The sequence below is a fragment of the Camelus bactrianus genome, chromosome 16 (assembly GCF_048773025.1).
Source record: "Camelus bactrianus isolate YW-2024 breed Bactrian camel chromosome 16, ASM4877302v1, whole genome shotgun sequence".
Classification (NCBI taxonomy): domain Eukaryota; kingdom Metazoa; phylum Chordata; class Mammalia; order Artiodactyla; family Camelidae; genus Camelus; species Camelus bactrianus.
The window spans coordinates 32,205,158-32,220,106 of record NC_133554.1 but is presented as its reverse complement, the minus strand read 5'-3'; the positions used below and the strand labels follow the sequence as shown (position 1 = coordinate 32,220,106).

General features: G+C 39.8%; 1 protein-coding gene across 1 annotated transcript; it reads left to right on the top strand.

The window, feature by feature from the left end:
* Positions 1–495: 495 nt before the first annotated feature.
* On the top strand, positions 496–14,705 carry MRPL45 (mitochondrial ribosomal protein L45). The gene is made up of 8 exons (XM_010960506.3): positions 496–652; positions 1,546–1,723; positions 2,143–2,260; positions 4,780–4,878; positions 12,348–12,396; positions 13,251–13,400; positions 13,846–14,019; positions 14,215–14,705. The coding sequence occupies exons 1-8, from the start codon at positions 587–589 to the stop codon at positions 14,299–14,301; spliced, it is 921 nt and encodes a 306-aa protein (XP_010958808.2). The 5' UTR covers positions 496–586; the 3' UTR covers positions 14,302–14,705.
* Positions 14,706–14,949: the final 244 nt, after the last annotated feature.

Below are 14,949 nucleotides of genomic sequence, written 5' to 3'. Positions count from 1 at the left end.
TCAATAAACATATTAGTCATTAATTACCTTAATTTGAGAGTAAGAAAAAATATTTTTCACCCGGTATAGACTGGGAAAACCAGGTCTCCGGCTTAAGTTGTAAGTGAGGTCGCATACAGATCCCCAAACTAGTCATTTTTGCCCTTTCCAGGATCCAAGTAGGCACTGAAGAAAACACTTGTCTCAAGAGGAAAACACCTTTCCATTCTTCATGGAATGGAAACAGGGTGCAGCAATGTCCCAGCCTTACAGGAATGCAGAAACTCCTGGCCACCAGATAACCCTGGCCACCAAAACCCTACTGCGCAGGCGCGGTTCCGGCTCCAAGTTCTTCGCCTGGCGCGTGACAACCGTGCTTCCACCCTGCCCCCAATGCCGTATAACTGCGCGTGCGCAGTTTGCACTCCCTCCACCCACCCACCCCCTCCCCGACGGGCACGTGCGCGTTCTCGCCACTCAACTCTTCGGCGGAGGGCGCGCGCCCTGGAAAATTCCACACCCGAGCTAGCTCCGCCCAATGCGCCTTTTTTCCTGCCCCCGGCTCTTTCACTCTTAGTCCCATCCCGGCGGCCTTTGCGTGAGCAAAATGGCAGCCCCCTTGCCGCGGGGTTTGTCTTGCTTATCCAGGGCTTTAGGATGGTGGTCTTGGCAGGTGGGTAGGGACGGGGTGAGAAGAACTCTGGGGGCTGGAGGAGGAGGACGGAGTAGAGGGAAATACTCGCTTGGTGAACTTGGACGAAACGAGTCGTGCCTAGGCCGGGAAAGAGTTGAGGTAGATGGGACACAGCTGTTGAGCTAAGGGACTGAGTGCGAGAGCTTGGGTAGGGCCATCAGGGCAAGCAGGTTCTCAGGGATTAAGTTTTTTTCGGTTGGTCTGAGTCGGCCTGGCGTGGAGGTGTTAAGGGGAAAGAAGTAATGGTTTGGATGATGGGCTTGCTCCGTTTGATTTTTATAAATGTCCTAAATTGAACAGTAGTTGGAAAAAAGGGAGTCCTGTGCCTGCCTGAACAAACCTTACGGTAAGAGAGAAAAGAGACCTGGTCTTTGAAGAGCTTATTGATCACTTGGGAAGTAGAACAACAGAATAGTTTACAGTGAGGCTTCCAATTGAATGAGCAGAAGGAAATCCGAGTAAATGTAGAGGAGATGCCAAGAAGAGGACTTTTCTTTCGTTCATTTCAGTATTCGATTGGTGTTTAAGTTCCTCATCAGACTGAACGTTCTTTGAAAGCAGAAGCCTTGCTATCGTCAACTGTGCCTCCCTAGGAGATGGCATAGTCCCGTACTAGAGAAAGTGCTAAAGGAGATCCTTTAGTGAATATTGAGTGATGTTAGTGAGAGTTGCTTGCTGGCTTAGTAAGAGTCTTCCATAATTGTTAAAATAGTGCATTTCACCTTGTGATAAGTGGGTGGCTGTGATAAGATAAATCGCTTTATAATTGTTATAAGTCATTTTTTTGGGTGGTGCACTTTCTATCTTTGCTTAGTTTGTACAGAATAGATTTTTCCCTCCAGGTTACCTAACCTTTTCCTGCTGTTTTCCAGCCAGTCCTGGTGACTCAGTCAACAACAGTAGTTCCAGTGAGAACCAAAAAACGTTTCACACCCCCTGCTTATAAACCCAAATACAAATCAGAAAAGGAGTTTATAAAATATGCACGGAAAGCAGGACTGGTGATTCCTCCCGAACGTTTGGAGCGTCCTATACATCTGGCCTGTACAGGTGAGGTATGGTATTTCTGATACCTTGACCCAGTATCCTTCTGACAGAGATCTTCTTGGAAAGAGGAATGATTTGGACTATGATTAATAGCATTTAATTAACCACAAAATCAGTTCAGCCTCAGTAATTTACTTTATATACACTATGTATTTCATGAGGTCATCTTTGATCTTGTTTTCACACTTGCTAGAAGGCAAAGGTAAAATTTCTCCATTTTGTACAAGAAGCTGAGACTCTGAAAGAAGACTAAAATTATCTTATTCTACTTTTTATAACACAATAAAGTTCCCTCTACATGAAAGTCTATTTCATTAGTCTATTTTGTATCCAGGAGCCCTGTTGATTTTTTATGGCCTCAAGATGACTTCTTTTTCTTAGTCTTTCAGTGCTTTCTTAGTTTTCTCCTTCTCTCGTTACAGCTGGTATCTTTGACGCCTATGTTCCTCCTGAGGGTGATGCCCGAATATCATCTCTTTCTAAGGAAGGACTGGCACAGAGAACTGAGCGGTTAAAGAAGAATGTGGCATCGCAATTGTCGTAGGTGTCTGAGACAGCTGGGAGTCAATATTAGAATAAAAATTTCTGGTTGCTGCTTTATTCCAGAGAGGCCATCTTGGGCTAATTGAGTTGGATCTAACTCCCTTGACAATATTTACTTTCTCTGTAATAGAGTCTGTAGTTAATGTGTAATAATGTGGACATTCTGAATCTTAGCATCTTAGCCTTGATTGGTAGTTTTTGTCACATCGTTTAGAGAGTTGACATTGAAGTTCGTAGGACACTTTTTTGATCACATATTTTAAAATTTAAAGTAATAATAAGAGAGAGCATAGTTACATGAGAAATATCTTAGAGTTCAAACCGAAGAGAGTAAGAAAATGCTTAAGAAGACAGACCTGTTCTAGGGAGCTGGCTGGGCCTTAGTTAAGCAGCAGAAGCCAAAACCTTCATAGACTTTTAATGTCTGTCACTCTAGCTCTGACTGTATGTAAATTATAGGTTCTTTAGGGTCATATGTTGATTTGTATGCACAAATATATTGAGTCAGTGTTAATTCTTCATGTGGCCATAACATATTTATCTAAATACAGATCTTCTCACATCAGTTCTTCTACCTCAAACTCCTTTGTGGCTCCCTAGTCCTGAAGGATAAAATCGAGATTTCTTCAGTGGTATTCGGGGCTTTTTATAATTTGGGTTTTGCCTTACTCTCCACCATCATCTTCTTATTCCATTTTTCTCATCCTAAACTTCAGCATTTCCAAACTAATTGCTGGTTCCTTGACAATTGTTGTGTTATGTCTTTGTGTCTTTGCACGTCCTTTCCTTTGCCTGAAAGTGTCTTTCTCTCAAGGACTGTATCTGTTTTTTTTTTTTTTTTTTTTTTTAGGGGAGGGAGAAGGGAGGTAATTAGGTTTATTTATTTATTTTTAGAGAAGTACTGGGGATTGAACCTAGGACCTCGTGCATGCTAAGTATGCACTCTACCACTTGAGCTATGCCCTCCCCTCTTGTATCTGCTTTTAAGCCTTCCCTGACTCTTTTTGGAGCTGCCTTTGTTATAATTGTAACTGTGCACTTATTATTACTACTTCTAATAACTATATACTGTGATGATTTCCTCTTGTGTATTTCTCTCCTGGCCTGTGAGCTCTTCAGTGGAAGGGTTCATGATGATGAACAGAATACATGTGGTTTTATCATGGAGTTCACATCTAGGGGAGGAAAACAGTCATTAAATCCTGATTGTACATAAATAATTATAGGTATGATGGAGTATAGGTGCTGTGGGAACATATGACAGGGAAAGATAACTTGGTCTGGGAGTTCAAGGAAGGTTTCCCTGAGGAAATGACATTTAAAGCTGGGAACTAAAGGGTTGCTTAGAGTTAGCTGAGTAGAGGAGTGTAGTGAGTAATAGCATTCGAGGGAGACGAAACAGTGTAAGCAAGGCTCTGAGGTGAAAAGAGTGTGAAGGAGGTGTTGGATTTTGTCAAATGCCTTTTCTCTTTGATCATGTGATATTTGTGTTTTATTCTATTGATATGGTGTATTACATTAATTGATTTTTTAGTATTAAACCAACTCTGCATTCCTGAGATAAATTGCACTGGGTCATGGTGTCCCTCATCTTCTTAATATATTTACATTAACCATTGATTACATCGGAAATCCCTGTTTACATTATTTTAACTATGAGAATGCTATTGACAGCTGAGTCATGCAGCACATTATCATCACTTTTCTTTTCCTGTGTAATATTTTTTTTCTGGCATTGTGTCTTTTTTCTCATTTGCTAACAGAACCCCTGGTTGTATTAATTTTCTCTCAGTAGGTGGAAAACATTTAAGTATTTTATCAATGTCATCTTCAATAAGAAAGCCCTCTGGAGCCTTGATACCTATTTCAATCTGGATTGCTTACTCTTTAGGCTCACTGTATATCTTGGGATCTACTTTTTATAATCATCCTCATACTCCTTTTGTCTTGCTCTTATGTTGTAATCCCCATTTCCTGGATTTTATGTCTTTCTCTTTCATGAATAACTTTTTATTCAGTTATTTTGGTGGTGCACATTCCCCAGCAACTTCCTGAGAAAGGTTGGATAGTTGGTAAATGAGATCTTGCAAGGCTAAGAAAAAGTCTTTTACTTTCCCTCCTCATTTATAATTTTCCCAGGTATAGAATTCTGGGCTTGAAATCATTTTTTTCTCAATTAAACGCACTACTCTATTTTGTCTAACTTCTAATGTTGGTAGTTAGAAGCCCTGTGTCCTTCTGACTCAAGTCTGTGTATGAAACCTGTGTTTTCTTTCGTAATGCTTATAGGATGTTTTCTTTAATGCCAAAATTCTGAAATTTCACTATGAGAAACCCTGGTCCTTCTTTCGAATGACTGAAGTACGAGTTAGAAGGTTGAATTTATAGGACTTGGCACATTCAAAAAATGATTATTGAATAAGTGGACAGACATTAATGGAGGTTAATATAAGCTGTAAGTTATGGAAATTGTATAAAGTCTTCTTTAGAAATGATTCTCATGCTTAATTTTACAGAATCCGGAAGATAAAAGAAAGTGATCCTAATTTTAAAATAAAGGACTTCCCTGAAAAAGCCAAGGATATCTTCATTGAAGCTCACTTGTGTTTAAACAAGTAAGTGATTTCTTTGTCTTAAACTCATTATGTTCTCACAGCTCTCAGTTATTCTACGCACAGATTGTTTTTTTTTTTTTCTCTTCAGATAAGAGTTCTAGAGTGAGAGAACTCCTGTGTGGGAAATAATTGGAGCCTGGAGCTGTTCTTGACTCCTCTCCGTGATTCAGGGGGTTTTTACCATTTGGTCTGTCTCAGCTCCACCAGCTAGTGTTGGGACTCTGCTGAATGGCTGCTGCTTTCACCCTGCCTGATCCCTAATTCACCCTGACCCTTTTTATGTGTTTGTCTTGTGTATGTACATTTCTTTTCCTTAATTATTTTGAGTAAGTTTCTTTTAAAAATTTTCCAGCTTTTTCTTGATCCAACCAAGGGAAAAGTCAGGGCTGCTAGGGAGATGAAAAATCAACATGAGGGGCCTGGAATAATCTTAAGTATCAGAGTTGTTGCTGACATTCATTGAGCTGTGGCTGCTATGGCTCAGCTTCAAGTAGGACCCCAGACTTGAACTCTAAAATCCATTAATTTTATTTCTCTAAAAAAACGATTTTTGGGGGAGGGTATAGCTCAGTGGTACCTAGCATGCACGAGGTCCTGTGTTCAATCCTCAGTACCTCCATCAAAAATAAATAAGTAAACCTAATTACCTCCGCCCTACAAATAAATAAGATAAGATAAAATAAAATAAAACAAATAAAATTAATTTAAAAAAAATTTAATTGTTAAATATTTCAAACATATTAAAAAGTACCATTCAAGGTAATAGATGTTTACATTCTGCCAAATTTGCTTCTGGATGCCCATTGGGGGAAGAGATAGTGATGAAGCATCATAGATACAGCTAATGCCCCACCTCACTATTCTTTTCCTTCCCAGAGGTAACCACTCCTCCCTGTTATTCCCATGCATGTCTTCATACTTCCACCACGTGTACACATTTACGAACAGTGTACAGTATTGTTTTATGTACTGTGAAAATTTACATAAATAATGTTTTTTTGACACCTATTTATTGTCCAACGTCATTTTTTGTATGTTTGATTTTTTCCTGTCATGTTATTTCATGCATTCTATTTACCATGATTTTTCTTTGCTTCTTTTTCTCCTTTCATTTGTGGGATTGATATAATTTCCTTCTTCCCTTTTTTCTTCTTCCACTTGTTTGGAAGTATTATGTTCTACTTCTATTCTTGTAGTAGTTATTGTTAAAATGTTTAACATGTATTGTTGACAATATCATGAGAAGCATCAAACACTTGAATTCCAATCACTGCCTCATATGTCTTCCATGTTATTATTACTTAGTGTTTTTAGTTCTGCCTTGTTTTTATTTCACTTGCATTTTTTGTCTGTGGTTCCCCACCGGCCCCCACTTCATTTTTAAAGGATGCTTTCTTTGGGTGGAGAATTCTAGGTTGGTAGTTAGATTCTGTCAGCATTTTGAAGATGTCATCTTTCTGGTTTCTCTTGGTTATGTTGAGAAGTTAGCTGTTTTTTCCTTGTTGTTCCTTTGAAGTTAGAATTTCTTTTTTTCTTCGGCTGCTTCTAAGATTTTTTTTCTCTACCTTTAGTGTTCAACAGTTTACTATGATGTGTGTGTGTGTATGTGTGTGTGTGTGTGTGTGTGTGTGTGTGTGTGTGTGTGTGTGTGTCTTTATCCTGCTCTGGGTTCCTATTCTTTAGTCTGCCTACTTTTTTTAGTAGTGTTGAAAAAAATTCTTAGAACATCTCTTCAAATGTTGCTTCTGCTCCACTTTTCTGTCTTCGTGTATAGCTCTGAATACACATAACATTATATCTTTTCACTGTGTGCCAAATGTCTCTTGTCTCTTTTCTATATTTTCCAGTCTTTTTTTTTCCCCTCCAGCTTCAGTCTGGATATTTTGCCATCTATCTTCCTGTCCTCTTTTCAGTTGTATCGAATCTGCTATTGAACTTATCCACTGAGTTCTTGTTTCTATACTTATTTTCTGTTTTTCACTTTGAGAATTTTCATTTGATTTTGTTTGTGTGTGTGTGTCCCCCATTCTTTGCTAAAATTATCCATTCTGTCATCTGATTTCTTGAACATACTAATTACACTTATTTTAAAGTCTGTGTCTGATAAAAATCTGTATTTCTGTACATCTGTCTTATTTTTTTTGCTTCTTGCTTTGGTTAGTTCTTGTCTTTTTTACATGCCTGCATTTTTTTTACAATAGATTTTTTTTAAAAATAAAAAATGTAACTTTATTTAAAAATCATCAGTTTAATAAGGGCTTTTATTGATTGTGGTAAAATACACATAAAATTTACCACTTTAACCATTTGAAAGTATAGTTCAGTGGCATTTAAGTACATTCAGGATGTTACACAGTCATCACGGACTATCTATTTCCCAAACTTGTTCATCATCCCAAACAGGAACTCTGTACCCATTAAGCAGTGATTTGCCATTGCTCTTTCCTCCCAGCACATGGTAATATATATTCTACTTTTTGTCTCTATGAGACTTTTAAATACCACATTTAAGTGGAATCTTACAGTATTTGTCCTTTTGTGACTGTCTTATTTCTCTTGGTATAATGTCTTCAGAGTCCACCCATGTGATAACGTGTCAGAATTTCCTTCCTTTTTAAGGCCAAATAGTATTTCACTGTATATATATACCACATTTTGTATCTGTTCATCTGTTGGTGGACATTTGGGTTGTTTCCACCTTTTGGCTATTGTGAATAATGCTTTTATGAACACTGGAGTATAGGTTTGAGTTCCTGCTTTCAATACTTTCACCCAGAATATGCACCTAGGAGTGGTACTGCTGGATCGTATTGTAATTGTGTTTAATTTATTGAGAAACCACCAACTGTTTTCCATAGTTTTCACCATTTTACATTCCCAGAAATGTTTTACCAGCAATGCCCAAGGGTTCCTCACATCCTCACCAACATTAGTTATTTCCCAGTTTTTGGACAATAGCCATCCTGATGAATCTGACGTGGTATCTCACTGTGGCTTTGCTTTGCGTTTCCCTAGTGGCTAATGATGTTGAGCATCTTTTCATGTGCTTGTTGGCTATTTAGTAAATCTTCTTTGAAGAAAGATCTATTCAGTTCTTTGTCCATTTTTCAGTTGGGCTGGTATTTTGTTGTTGAATTGTAGGAGTTCTTTATGTGTTCTGGACATTAATCCCATATTAGATATATGCATTGCAAATATTTTCTCCCATTTTGTAGGTTGTCTTTTCACTCTCTTGATAGTGTACTTAGATGCACAAAAGTTTTAATTTTGATGAAGTCCAGTTTATATGTTTTTTCTTTTGTTGCCTGCGCTTTTAGTATCAAATCCTACAAATCATTTCTAAATCCAATGTCCCCCTGTGTTTTCTTCTAAGAGTTTTATAGTTTCGGCTCTCACAATTACATCTTTGATCCACTGAGTTAATTTTTGTATATAATATAAAGTAAGGGTCCAACTTAATTCTTTTGTGTATAGATATCCAGCTTTCCCAGCACCATTTGTTGAAGAGGCTGTCCTTTCCTGTTGGAGTGGTCTTAGAGCCTTGTTGAAAATCAATTGATCATTTATGTGAAAGTTTGTTTCTGGCCTCTCCATTCTATCCCATTGGTCTGTATGTCTGTCCTTACATCAATACCACACTGTAATTGGATTGTTTTCTTAATTTCCTTCTCTGGTTATTCATTGCTAGTATATAGAAATAAAACTGATTTTTGTATGTTGATTTTTGTATCCTGCAACTGTGCTGAATTTTTTTATTAGCCCTACTTTTTTGTGGAATCTAGGATATTCTGCACATAAGATCATGTCATCTGCAATCAGATAATTTTTTACTTCTTCCTTTCCAATTTGAATGCCTTTTATTTCTTTTTCTTGCCTAATTAAATTGGTTAGAAGTTCCAGTATTCTTAAATAGAAATAGTAAAATCAGGCATCCTTGTCTTGTTTCTGATGTAAGAGGAAAGGCTTTCACTCTTTCACCATTGAGAATGATACTAGCTATGGATTTTTCTTATAAGGCCTTTATCATTTTGAGGAAGTTTCCTTCTATTCCTAGTTCATTGAGTCTTTTTATCACAAAAAGATCTACTGGTAATGAACTTTCTCAGTTTTTGTTTATCTGGAAATGTCTACAGTTCTTCATTCCTGAAGGATAGTTTTTCCATCATAGAATTCTTGGTTGACAGTTTTTCCTTCAGGGCTTTAAATACATCTTCCCACTGCCTTTTCATCTTCATAGTTTCTGATAAGAAATCAACTAGAATCTTATTGAGGATCCTTTGTATGTGACGAGTCGCTTCTGTTTCGCTGCTTTTAAGATTCTCTTTGTCTTTTGGTTTTGACACTTGCACTGTAGTATGTCTCAGTGTGGATTTCTTTGAGTTTATTCTGCTTGGAGTTTGTTGAATTTCTTGGATGAGAATATTCATGTCTTTTATCAGATTGGGATGTTTCCAGCTGTTATTTCTTTGAATGTTTTTTCTGCCCCCTCTCTCTTCTTCTTCTGTGACTCCTACAATATGTATGTTACTGTACTTGACGTTGTCCCACGTGTCCCTCAGGCTCTACTCATTTTCCTTCATTCTTTTTTCTTTTTGCTCCTCAGACTGGATAATTTCAATTGCTGCATCCTCACGTTAGCTGATCCTTTTCTACCTGCTCAGATCTGCCATTCAACTCCTGCAGTGAATTTTTTATTTCATTTACTATACTTTTTAGCTCCAGAATTTGTTTGGTTCCCTTGCATAATTTCTCTCTCTTTATCAATGTTTTTATTTTGTTCATGCATTGCTTCCTGATTTTCTTTAGTTCTTTGTCCATAGTTTCCTTTATCTCATTGAGCATAATTAGGACAGTTGATTTAACATCTTTGACTAATAATTCCAACTTCTAGGCTTCCTCAAGGATGGTTTCTGTCAAATTTTTTCCTGTGAATGGGCCATACATTCATGTTTTTTGTATACTTTGTAATTTCTTGTTGAGAACTGGACATTCTACATATTATAATGTGGTGACTTTGGAAATCAGATTCCTCTACTCCTCAGGAATTGCTGACTTTGCTCATTAGTGCCAATGCCATCCATTTGTGAGTTTTCCAAATTAGTATTGGTAAGGGTGTATTCTTTATTGTGTGTAGTCATTGAAGTTTCTGTTCCATTATCTCTGCAGTCAGCCAGCGACCTGGCAAAGATTTCCTAAATTGTCTGGCTGAATAAAAACAAAACAGGTGTTCTTGTCCCTTTATCCCTTTAAATCTTCTGATTGGTGTCAGTGGGAGAAGCTGCTGCAGCCAGCAGGGCCAAAACCGTGGCATCGTTTGCTCTGCTCTCTCTGCGATCCATCAGACTGACCAAAATGTGTGGCCCCAAAGTTTTGGAGGGCAGGGTCCCCACTGCCTGGCCTTGCACCACCTGTCCACTCCAGGAACACAGGCCGCTATCCCCACAGTCATGGCAAGGCTGAGGGAGGGAGGGTGGTAGATGGTTTGCATATGTTCTTAAATCCAAGATCACTGGCTTCGCCCTTCATCAAGCACTCCCTTGGTTGTTAAAAGTGTGCAGTCAATGTCAAGGGTTTTGAAATTGTTGTTCTGGTCACTTTTTCTAATTTATCAGTTGTTTCAGTGGAGGGACCCATTCCTAGTGCCTCCTGCTCCATCATTCTGCTTGATATCTGTGTCTGTTGATTTTGTTAGATAGATTCCAGGTATGTTTTGTAATGTTTCATTGTAAGCTCGTCTTCAGTGGCGAGTGTTCTTCTGAGGGAATTCTAAACAACCTAAGTTGTGAATATGCTCCCAGAGAGGTTTTGTGTGTGTTTCTGCCAGATACTGTAGGTATATCATTGGCCAGGTGTCAGTTTCTGTGTTAATTTCTTAGCTTAGGAATTCTTGCACCATCCAGACACCATAAATTCCATGTCTACATCTGAGTATAATGTAAGCTTAGGGCTTTAGTTTTTCAGTTTCTGTGGGATTTTTTTGTATTTAAGATCCCCCCGCCACCCCACCCACTCAGAGGCCTAGACAGAGGGAAGCTTTATCTCTAGATTGGTGGACTCTTTTTCTAGTCTCCCTTTCCTGCAGGTACAGGACTCTTTTGAGGGTCATAGCTTTATGCAGGGATCTCAGTTCCAACTCCCTGTCCTTCCAGTGTCCAAGGTTTGGGGAAAAGTCAAACTCTAGCCTTCAGATCCTATTTCTGGATCCCCTAATCATCTCTTATGCTGTTGTGGTATCAGGTTGTATTCTTTCCATTCTAGTTTTAATTCCTTCTTCCTTTCTGGCATCTAGGGACTTAACCTTTCTTTCCTGTAAACGAGGCTAGAGATTTTTAAGTGTGTGTGTGTGTGTGTGTGTGTGTGTGTGTGTGTGTGTATTATATTCTCTCCATCCTTTCTAGATGTTTATAGTGGGAGTGGTTTCACGTAAGCTCAGTTGATTATGTTGCCAGAAGCAGATGTCTTCCTTTTATTTTTCAGGGTAAGTTCTCTTGCAAAATAGTAAATGAACTTGCAGAAGGGGGGATTTATTTCTACTGAAGATTTCTAGGCCAGGATAGTGACGAGGAAGAATTCATTCAGAGGTGCCAGGCCTGGTGGTCATGGTAGCTGTCAATACAACTCAGTCTAGTCTAGCACTACAGTTGGGGAAATGACTAAGAATCTTTTGTATTAGGAATAGAGGTGAAAGGGAAGCAGATAGACAGATGTAATCCATTACCTACTCTGAGATTAGAGACCCAATTTTTCAAAGGGCAAAGACTTAAACTGCCCAGAAAGTATTAAACTGTGGGGAAAAGTCATGAATGTATATCTGAAAGAAACTAATCTGTGTTCTTAGGTTGATTTGAAGCCCTTCAGTTAGGAACCTTCCTAAGGTCTTGTATGTACAGGAGCTGAGGTTTGCTGTCTGTTTTCTTACTATTACTGCATAGAGTCAGCATGACTAGGTCACTCTGGCAGCAACAGAGATGGGGTGGGGGGTTGTGTGGAAAGGACCAGAAAAGACAGATGATTATCTTTTGGCTGTGTTCAAAGATAAGAGTGTAAGATACAAGGCCAAACAGTTGGTGTTGATGGTGTGTCTGTAGTAAGAGGAGATAAGGTAAACTTTTGGTTGATATTTATGTTGGATTTTGTCCCCGTAGCAGCTTAGAACAAAAATCAGTCCCCGTGTCCTAGTAAGGATCACTTGCCCATCTCAAGGATGTACAGTAATTTCAGAGAATTTCCTGCTGCTGCTGCGATTCAAAAATAACTTTACACTGCTATTAGTTCTCAGGATTTTCTGGTAAATCATATTGTTCATTTTGTGTCCTTAGGACTGAGTATATTACCTGGCTTATAGTAGGTGTGCAGAATATGTTGGTAAAAATGAATGAAATTGTTTTCCATTTTCAGGGCCATTTTCAGCTTTCATACAGGGTGTCATAAAAGCAGGAGTCAATGATATGTATGTCTTTCCTTTTTAGCTCAGACCATGATCGACTTCATACTTTGGTAACTGAAAACTGTTTTCCGGTAGGTTCTCATCCTCCTCAGAACTGTGGGATGCCTGACTAGACAGATTCTAGATAGCACCTCTGGTTTTGAAAGTATAGGAAGTTTAAGGCAAAAAACTGAAGTTCCATTAGTTTTGGTTGAATGACAGTGATTTGAAATGGACTCTGGCAATGGCCATTCAAATGAGAAAAGAGGGGGTCCCTCAACAAGCAGTACTGAGACTACAGATCCTAAAATCAGGGGATGGGCCACATGAGGGCTGCCCTACACATGCCTGCAGTATAATAAAGGATTTAACAAGTGTTCATGAGGCTTACATTGTGTGGTAACAGGGGTACTAGATACTGTTGGAGATCCCCAAGAATAAAGACTTTGTGGTTCTGTTAGGGGTTCAAGAACAAGAACTTCAGTTTCTGTCAGTTTTGCCTCATCTCCCCAGGGACAAGCATAGCTAACCTAGTCTTAGCAGTTTAGCCCTTGTAGCCCTGTAAGATCTCACCCATCACTGCCAAAAGGTGAGAGGAAAAAAAAGCGCAGTCAACAGAAATGCATGCAGTCATGAAAGGGAGGGATAATGGTGTGTTAGCTGGCAGTTTGAAGTGTAGCCTTCATTGATTTGGAGAAGGGTCCTCAAGGAGGTAGGTGGGTTTCAAGTTGTGATTTAAAAATGAAAAGAGTTGTAAAGTGAGCTTGAGCAGTAGCTTAAGCAAAACTTGGAAAGGTAAGAGGAAAGATAGGACAAAAAGCATTTGGTGGGAAATGTTGCATGTTGCCTACAGTATCACAAGAAGTGAGATCAGATGGGGAAAGAAGTACCAACTGCCCTACATGAATGGGAAAATACAGTTGAACTTATTCTCCTCTGCCCTCAGGACATGGTCTGGGACATCAAATATAAGACTGTCCGCTGGAGCTTCGTAGAGTCTTTAGAGCCACCCCAGGTGGTACAGGTTCGCTGTTCAAATCTGCTGAACCAGGGCAACGCGTATGGCCAGATCACTGTCCGCATGCACACCCGGCAGGTAGAGGCACCAGTCTGCTTTCCTCCCAGCTTTTATTCACTCCCAGGTTGGGCACCTACCTCTGAGTCCTGGGTACAGCGGCCCAGGACTGTGAGTTCTAAGAGAAGGTTCTCCATGGTCTTTCTTGCCCTGGTACTGCACCCTTCCCACTGCTGGATGTTAGCTCTGCTACTGCCGGTGTGAGAATATTCTTTCTCACCCTTCCTGGACTACATCTCCGCCCCACCCCGCCCCACCCTCACCCGAGTCAGAACCCTCTAAATGTAAATTGTTAGTGGTTCATCAGTCTACATTCAGAATTCTGGATACTTTGTTTCTCCCCATTAAGGTTTTTTGTTCTAGTTTCAAAAATGTTTCAAAAATGGTTGTGTGGTTACAAAAAAAAAAAATGGAGGAAAAAACAACTCTGAGGACTAACAGACCAGATTTGCTTTCACCCTTGCAGACTCTGGCCATCTATGACCGGTTTGGCCGGTTGATGTATGGACAGGAAGATGTGCCCAGGGATGTCCTGGAGTATGTTGTCTTTGAAAAGCACCTGGTGAACCCCTATGGGAGCTGGAGAATGCATGGCAAGATCATTCCCCCATGGGCACCGCCTAAGCAGCCCATCCTTCAGGTGAAGCAGCTTGTATGGTTTAAGACATGGCATCTTAAGCCACTCCTGTTGGGCTCCACCTAGTGGAGAGAGGGGGTGATGCAGCACCAGGGAAGGGGAATCCTCCTTTTAGGGGTGGCCCTGGAGGGGAGGGTGATCTCTCCTGGATAAGCCATGGACTTGGATGGTAGATAACTCAGTTTCCTGCTCTTTCAGACGGTGATGATCCCTGGCCCCCAGCTGAAACCCTGGGAAGAGTATGAAGATCCACAGGGAGAGGCCTGTAAGCCTCAGCTAGCCTGATGGCAAAAATGACTCCGGGGGTGAAGCGTGGGTGGTCAGGTGGCTGGAAGCTGTGAAGTCTGGGAGTCTGGGAGCTGTGAAATCATGCATCTTCCTCATGCTCTAGGAAGAACTGCCTTTGTTCTCTCTTGACCTGCTTGGGTCTTTTTAGCAGTCTTGTCCTCAATAACCACTGCTGGTGGCTGGGCCCTGGTGGGTGGCTGCTATGCACAGCCATGGACCCACTTCTTTTTTAAATCTTATATCTAGTTTCTGAGTCCAGATAAAAGACAGCATGTTTCAGAGAATATCTGATAGCTTTTCCCACAGCAAGAAGTGTTGGGAGCAAACTGGTAGAACTTTCTTTATAATTACAGGGCAGGGATTAGAGTTTGAAATAAAGCTCTGTGGGGTGTTGGACCAATTATGGTGGATTCTGTGCATTTCTCCTGGTTCAGGCTGGAAGTAGACCAGCCTTCAAATGGCAGAAATGGAAGTTGTCTTAATTGTGAGTGATGTGATTTCCAGGAAATCCAGACTTGGGAAAAAGAATGTTTATAAAAGATGATGTCATTTAAGAGTGTCTTTTCTCATACACTGGCTCACTGAATCAACATCTGTATTTCAGAGAAGAATGTAAATCCAAAGAAATCATTTAACCCTCATACT